This window comes from Galeopterus variegatus, unplaced genomic scaffold (assembly GCF_000696425.1).
Source record: "Galeopterus variegatus unplaced genomic scaffold, G_variegatus-3.0.2 Scaffold47, whole genome shotgun sequence".
Taxonomy (NCBI): Eukaryota; Metazoa; Chordata; class Mammalia; order Dermoptera; family Cynocephalidae; genus Galeopterus; species Galeopterus variegatus.
Window position 1 is genome coordinate 1,413,584 of NW_007726158.1, and position 8,617 is coordinate 1,422,200.

At 43.1% G+C, this 8,617-nt stretch overlaps 1 protein-coding gene across 1 annotated transcript in view; it reads left to right on the forward strand.

The window, feature by feature from the left end:
* Positions 1-8,617, forward strand: part of LOC103590301 (probable guanine nucleotide exchange factor MCF2L2) — an 83,980-nt gene that overhangs the window by 39,460 nt on the left and 35,903 nt on the right. The window contains exon 3 of the mRNA XM_008572510.1: positions 4,951-5,065. Coding sequence (XP_008570732.1) covers positions 4,951-5,065 — 115 coding nt within the window. The remainder of the gene's footprint in view (positions 1-4,950; positions 5,066-8,617) is intronic.

Here is an 8,617-nt window from a genome sequence, read left to right on the forward strand (position 1 = left end):
GTGAGCGGGAACCAGTCTGTATGTGGGATCCGAACCCTCGGCGGGAGCGTCGCCGCGCTTCCCAAGCTGCACACTATAGCAGTGCGCCACCGGGCCGGCCCTAGTTTCTACCATAACTCCTTTCGTTTAATTATGAGGAATTGGGTCAAGGGTTTGGATCCTCTTACCAGCCAGCTGCCAAATAAAAACCAAACAAACCAAAACCAGAAAACAAAAACAAGCAAACAAAAAAAGGGGAATTGTCCTTTTATATTTCTTTAATGTTATTTCCCCCTTGAAATCATTGTGCCTGGGGAAAAAAAAAAAAAGAAAGAAAGAAAGCAATCATTGTGTCTAAATCTCTGTCTCCCTGTCTCTGTCTCTCTCCCCATGCACACACCAGTGGAGCCCAGGGTTGGTGGGGGTGGGGCTCCCAGGGACAAGTGAGAAGAGTGAGAAACTCCCCCTGGAAACAATGGAGAATGTCAAACCAAGGAACTGACCAGAGCCAAGACTCCTGTCTAACTCAGATATGGACCTAGGGACTTGGAACTGGGAAGTGAGAACCACTGCAAGAGGTCTAGAGCAGGGCTGTTTCATAGAAATACAGTGTGACCCAGATAGGTACTTTTAAATTTTGTGGTAACCATATTAAAAAAACTAAAAAAAAAAAAACCAGATGAGGGGCTGGCCAGTTAGCTCAGTTGGTTAGAACGTGGTGCTAATAACACCACAGTCCAAGGTTTGATCCCTGTACCAGCCAGCTGCCCCCCCCAAAAGAAACAGATGAAATTAATTTTACTAATATATTTTATTTAAGCCAATATATCAGTACTCATTATTAATGAGATTTCACATTCTTATTTTGTTTTAAGTCTTCAAAATGCAGTTTGTATTTTATACTTAACAGCTCATCTCAATTGGGACTGGTCACATTCCAAGGGCTCAATAGCCACATGTGACTAGTGGCTATTGGGCAGGGCAGGCCAGAGAAATGGTTCTCAAACATGTTGGACCGAATGTCTCCTTTTATAACAAATGGCTTGTATTGCCCCTACCATCCTGAAATGAAATTTATATACTATAACCTGTATCAATTAGAGTGGGCTAAATGGCTGTAACAAATAGAATACAAAGTATATAGTAGCTCAAACAAACACAGTAGAAATTGAGTTCTTGTTAATGCATTTTGCAGTCCTCTTTTTATCTGAATCCAGAAAGCAGATAGGCTAAGAGAACGTGGAAGGAGCATAGTGCTTCTTAAAATTCTCAGCTCGGAGATAGCATACACTACCTTCCACTAACCTGAACTTGACTCAGCCATGTGGATACACTTAACAACAAGGGAAGCTGGGAAATTTTGTGTAGCTGTATGCCCAGGAAGAAGAGAAACAGGTGAACAGCCATCCCTATCTATGTATGTATTTTAAAAAATAAAAATATATATGATATAAAGAACAATAATGTAAAGGGGAAATCAAAGGAAAATAATTATAGTAAAGTAACATACATTTCAATAATATATGTGTCTGTCTGTATTTCTAAATACAGGAGAAGAAATAACGAAGTAGTCAGGTGTTTGCCCTTGTATTTGGAATCACCATGAATGTGACAGGTGCAAATGCTGGGGTGTGGTATGGGTGATCAGACACCCTGAGTGGCCCTAGTGTAGTGATTTTCTGAAATAGTAAACATTGTTGACAAAATTCTGAACAAAGTAAAATATTATTTTCTCTTAATTTATAGGGTAGTTGCATTGCTGGAAACTTCCATATATATTAAAATTGTTTAAAAATTTGTGATTATATGTAAAACAGAGTTAGAGTCTAGGTTCAGAGCATTATAAATGGATTTTTCACTTATATTAGGTCTCTGGCAAGACATTCAGTAATTCTTTGTTTTGTTATGTGGAACGGGTCATTCAGTATCCCAGGCCCTGAGATTTCCAAAGTGCCTCCCAGGGAATGGTTCTGCCATTTCCCCAGCTAAAATCAGTTCTTTGGGGGTGGAGAAAGGAAAAATAGGTACTGGGACGCAAATAGCAGTAGCTGCCTCCCTCTCTCCTCTATTGTTGTTTCTCACCATCTTCCTGTAGGATTTTCCAGCATTCCGCATTCTCCCTGATAGGACGGAAGACGTCATGCCAGCCAACACCCTGGCCCTTGCGGGAATCACCTATGTACCCCAGGCACTGATTAGTGTTTTTAAATCCTGTTCCATTTCGTGAAAAGGTAAAAATCATAGTAGGCGGAGAGAAGTTTATTTTATTTAAGTTACCATTTTACGCATTTAATGGGTTTTTCTGTCTGTTTTTCTTGAATGGGACTTTGGAACTTTTCTCTTCCTTGTGCATTACCACATTTCCTCACAAGGTGGCACTCAGTGCCTTGCTGTGGTTGTCAGGGGTCATGCAGGCCCAGCTGTTTCCTTGATGCGTCTATTCAACAGCGGGTGGGTGTCCACAGTTAACCTTGGGGCTTCCCTGGTGTTCAGGTTTGGAAGTAACTGAGAGAGAAGAAAACACCCACCTTTCTCTCTTCAGGTGGGGATAGCTTTAATTTAGTCAACTATAAAAGGTAAAATTAAACGGCGTAGTAACATCCTAATGAATATTCTAGGGTGTTTTGGTTCCTTGAAATGTTTTTGCCATTCCCTCAGCAAATGTTGGTCATACAATTAGTACAGTACGTGTTATAATGCATCTAAATTCAGCTTTACTAGAGATACAAATTCTCTTCATTCACATTTCTCTGAAACTTCCTATAGTTGTGAAACTGTAAAGAGAAAGAATATTAGATGAAAGCTGATAATGTCCTAATCAATCACCTGAAGAAGTAAACTCAATATCCTTGTCAAAGTTGACAAACATCTAATCTGCAGGTACATTTTTTTGACATTTAAAATAAACATACAGGATTAATAAAGAGGCACTTGCTGGAGAAGTCTGATGACCATCCAGACGAATCTCATGCATTGTCATTCCATCGTGATGGGTCCCTGAGAGCCTAAGACCCACGTTAACAGCACTCACAAGAGACTCCTGTAGAAAAACTGCAATGCTGACTTATTCTTTGCTTGATGCAAATACTCACGTTTGCTCCATAGCACATTCTTTTTCTTAAAACACATGCACGTGGAAAGTCTGATTATAAACAGAAGATGCTTATCAGGGGTGGAGTCAGCGCAGGAGAGTTGGCTGGATGATCTTAGTGCTGGTGTCGTCAGGTAGACTGGTGACATAGATTAGATTCTCACAGTGGTGGTCCAGGACCCTCTCTCTTTAGGATAGCATTGGCGGTGCACTGCCCACCTTTTCTTCTCTCAGACTCTCTTTTCTGTAGTTTCTTCATTAATCACACAATCTTCATTAAAGCATACTCCACACTGATAAGTCACTCTTAGATGTGTTAAGTAATATGCATCCTTTGTTGTTGGCCTTGATGTGGGAGCCATTATTCCTCTGAAGATGATTCCCTCCAAGGACATACCCTGAGAGGTGCGTGCCGCATTTCAGCTCACATCCCCTTGGCTGCAGCAGCGGTTCCCAAACTTTCCAAGTCCTCAGTGCCTTAGTATCTCAGTTGTTTTTTTTCATGGCCCCCCGTAGGCCAAAAGCAATACCTGACAATTAAAACAACTTAAGTATCTATGTCCTAACAACTTAGTAGCTCTTTGAAAGAATAGTACACAAAAATTAAAACATTTTTCTTTTAATTTCATTCTTAAATAACCACAATTATCTCAAATCTTGGAATCAGACTAGACACCACCACCCTCATTTCTTGTTCCACATTCATTTTCATACTATATTTGCTTTTCATCCCAGCAACGACCAAAAACCCAGCTTTATAAAGATGCAATGTCATCCAAAGAATCTAGTGCAATTTAATGTTGAAATTGTGAACTTCCTCTAGCCAGTAGTGTGCATGACATCTGACAGATGTCAACTATCACTGTGTTTCCCTCAAAAATTTAAAATATTTATGGCGATCCTGTTCACTGTGGTTCCCTGGGTACCTGCCACACAGTTTGGGAACTGTGGGGCTAGATTTTAGTCATGTGGCTACATGAAGACTGAGAAATACATTTAATCTGTTGCCTCTGCTTTAATGGATTAAATGTTAACTTTTGTATTTTTGTTCTCACAGGGGTGTTTTATATCCCTGTTTATAAGTTCTTGAAAGTAGCTGATTATTGCCTCCTGGTAATAATAATGATTATGCTAATGGTCACCATTTATCGAGCATTTATATGTAATCAGCCCTCTAAGGTGCTTTTCACTTGTGTTCTCCCTGAAAGCTCACAACAGCTTTTGAGGTAGGTACAGGTATTATTTCTATTATATATATAATGGGAGGAAATATATACGAGGGCACTTCAAAAAGTTTGTGGAAAAGTAGAATTAAAAGATAATATGAATCTTTCCATGAACTTTTTGAAGACCCCTGGTGTGTGTGTGTGTGTGTGTGTGTGTGTGTGTGTGTGTATATGAGGAATCTCCTACTTAGGTTAAGTATCCTGCCCAAAATCCATAGCAATTAAGTGGCAAAGCAGGATTTGAACCAGGCTGCCTGATTTTAGAGCTAACTCTCTCCGCCACCATGCTGTGTCACCTTTGATACTTACTGACTACAGAAATGAGGAACAATGTTACATATTTGTGTTGGCATTATTTGCTATTCTGCTTATGCTAAATAACTAAATCAATATTGCCGTTTATACAGTAACTATCTTTGAAGGATTAGAGAATTGAATTCTTCCAATGCCACTGAACAAGCATGAAGGAGAAGAGAGACTTGTTCAAATAGTTGAGGGTTAACTTCTCCCCAATTCTAGTCTGAACTAATACAGATGGAGAAAGGGGAGGCCAGTATTCCACCTCCCAAGCTGTTCTTAGTCGAAGCCCCTTCCCTGCAGAGGCGTGACGTGAACACATCTCACTAACATCTTGACCACCTGTTTTTGCTGCAGGAGGCCGAGGGGAGGATGGTGCCCCCATCATCACTTTTCCAGAGTTTGCCGGCTTCCAACACGTCTCAGATGAGGACTTCCTGAATGTCATGACCTACCTGACTAGCATCCCCAGGTGAGTGGAACACAGTGTGGCCTGATGTTTAGACAGTGTTTGTCCACTCTCTAGCAGAGCAGGCTTGGCCAGGAAAGGCCTCACCCTACACAGCTTTGCATTCCTATGACATCATCCCTTCTTAACACAGCGTGGCTAAGAATTTACACTGCAGTCATCTAAGTGCTCTTTGGCCTGCTTCCCATGTGCCTCATATGACTTAGGGGTGGACACCAGCTTTGTAAGTGAAAGGCACCTGGAGTCTGATCCCTTGCGTGGAGATTAGGAAGTTGATTGCTTTAAACAAACCCACTCTAAAAGGTTTTTTTGTTGTTGTTTTTGGTTTTTTGCCTGTCATTTCTTCAGAGAAGACTATTTATTTTATTTTTAATTCATTTCTTTAAAGTTTAGTACTTAAATTATATTTTACCAATTCTCCCGTCTTTCTTCACCTCTTCCCCACCTCCATATGATATGCATTAAGGCAGACACATTAGGATTTGGGGGCTCCTTCGTTGCTTTGAGGGAAAGCTGCTGTACCCCCTCTGGGCTTTGCTCATACAATTCTCTCTGCAGGAACATGTCTCCCACCCTTCTAGGCCTGGCTGATTCCTACACATTCATCAGCCTCTCAGCTCTGACCTCATCTCTTTGAAGAAAACTTCCATGACACCAATTTTGCTCTCACAGAATCTTTTCTTTATTTCCACAGAACCCTGTGCTTCCCCCTTACGTAAAACACATATGTATATGGAAGTTATTTCTACCTCTCCCATTAGGCTGTGAACTTCTCAAGGTGGGGGTGGGGGGAGAGGAGCAATGATTCTCTTTTCTTTTTTTTTTTTCCTCCAGACTGAGCACAGTGCCCAGCACATAATAGGTTCTCAGAAGTAATTTTTATTATTAGCCTATTCATTGTTATAAATCATACTTATTCCTTTTTTTTTTTTTGTCTTTTTGTGAGATCGGCCACACCGCGCTCAGTCAGTGAGTGCACTGGCCATCCCTATATAGGATCCGAACCCGCGGCGGGAGCGCTGCTATGCTCCCAGCACCGCACTCTCCCGAGTGCGCCACGGCTCGGCCCAATCATGCTTATTCTTTATGCCCCTTATCCAATCTCTCCCCTTCTCCCTCCTCCTACCTCCTTTTCTCCTCCCCCTCCCCCCTCTAATAACCATAGATTTGTTCTGTCCATCTGATAGATTAACTGTTCCTCTGTTGATCTGTTGCCTAGATGATCTGTCCGGTCCTGAGGCAGGTGTGATCAAGTCCTCCCCTATTATCGTAAATCAGATGCTTCTTCTATTACTCTGGAGTGTGCTTTGTGGAGACACAGGACTGCTTATTCTTTTTCTTTTTTTTTTTTTTTTCTTGGTCTCTGCTGGTGCCTCTCCTTGTGTCAGTGTAGCTGAGAGTGTGGCGTGCCATGTGCACGGTGGCCGTGACTGCTGCTATAGAGACTAGCCACTTTTGCGGCAGCCACAGCAATTGTGGTGGCTATGGTGGGCTACCCACGAGGAAATAGTGTTTTTGGTGTGCTTTTACCTGGTTGTGGCTGGATTCAGCTTTCGCTGGCTCCATGCCTCATTCTAAGATGTTGTTACGGAACAGTTGAGGGGGAGGAGGAGAAGAGAAGGGGGAGGGGAAATAGGGTGAGAAGAGGGGGAAGGAGCGGGAGTGTGATTGAGGCTCATGGCCCCCCCCATCCCAGCAGGGGAGACCAGGGGGTTCCAGCGACAGCTGGGTCATCTTTGGGCTGGTTGCAGATGTCAGGAGTGTGGCTGAGGCCCTTGGCCCTCCCCCTCCCTGGCTTGGGAGCCCAGGGGGCTTCCGGTCCTTCTAGGTTTTATAGGTGTTCTTTGGTGGTGTTAGACCTTTACTATTTAATATCAAACTTTGTCTCTGATCTGCGGGTATTTTGTTTTTTCTTTCAGTTCTCTGTTGGATTATTCACTGTTCCCACCACTTAAACTCTGCACTGGAACTAATTTGTTGTCCTTTGGTTACTTATAAAATGGGGGAACTTGCTGTGGGGACCAGCACTTGAGTCCTGTAGTTGAGCTAAATTGCTGCTGTGCTGCTGATTCCCTGGGGAAGGCTTTTTGTGCAGCTCAGGTTTTAACAGTTAACCTCGTATGTACTTCCTGGCCTTGTGAGGTCCAGTATATCTGGATTATGTGGAAACTCTGGTCGGGGCCTGAGTCTTTTCAGCAAACTGTGCCCCTGCACTTCTATATTCCTGACCAGTCTCCACTGAGTGGTCCTGTGCTGATTGGGGGGCAGATCAGCTGTATGTGCTGTGCCCCAGTGTTTTCCTGGTGGATCCATCTCCCCCACCACCCACACTCCAAACACTTCCCATGGGACAGGCCGTGCACTGGTCCCCTGCAATGACTCACAGGCCTCTGAGTGGCTCCTCTTTTCAGTTGTTGTGGCTCCTCGTTCCTATGTGGGTCCACGGGAACACCGTTAGTAGTTTTCTGGCCTAGGGGCCACCACGGCCCTCTTCTCCCTGCCACTTCCAAGCAACTTCATACCTAGGGCACAGCTGTGGCTTTTGCCAGCTCCTGCTCCGTGTGCTCACCAGGGCCAGCATAAAGTGGCTGGGTCTTGAAATGGTGGGAGCAATCCTTTCTTTCTCTCATCGTGGCTTCTCCTGCCTTCGTGAACCCCGCAGGTCTCTCCTCCTCTTCCCCTGAGCTCTAGTGGCCCCAGCTTGGCTATTGTTTTTTTTTTTTATAGTTGTAAATTGGTTGATTTGTGGGAGAGAGAGATGCTGGGGACCATCTATTCTGCCATCTTGACCAGAAGCATCAGGTTTTCAGAAGTAATTTTAGAAAATTTCCAGTTTCATCAATGATTCATTGTAAACAAAAGGTGTTTGTTGTACAGTGATGACAAGGTTAAAATATGCTATTCTGGCATATTGGTGATTCAAGTTAAAGGCACTTGAAGAACAGCAGGTGCAAGAAGATCACTTTGACGTTCCTGCTGTTTCTTTTTTTTCTTTTCCTTTTTTTTTTTTTTTTTGTCCTTTTTGAGACCGGCCGCACCGTGCTCAGCCAGTGAGCGCTGTGGCGCACCAGTCATCCCTATATAGGATCCGAACCCGCGGTGGGAGCGCTGCTGCGTTCCTAGTGCCGCACTCTCCCTAGTGCGCCACGGGCTCGGCCCCCTTCTGTTTCTTAAAAGCAGAAGATGAAGTCCCCTGTGAAAGACAGTCTCCCTATTCTAGGAGGGAAGGCAACATCCTCATCTTCAAGGGTGAGATTTGAGACCTAGAGAATGCTATATAGACCTCGTTTAAATAAATCTTGTCTTTTAAGCCTCACCACATAATTTAGTCACATTTTCACAATTTACTATTCTTTGTTCAATCTGCTGTATAAGTAACTGAGTCTGCATCTTTGAGTCTTCATTTCTTTACAAGGGCTCCCATGCTACATAAAACATTTGTAAATAAATTTGCATGCTTTCTCCTGGTAATCTATATTATGTCAATTTAATTCTTGGAACCAGCTGGGACCCTAAGAGGAAGGAGGTGGAGTTTTCCCACTCATACAGTGAGAA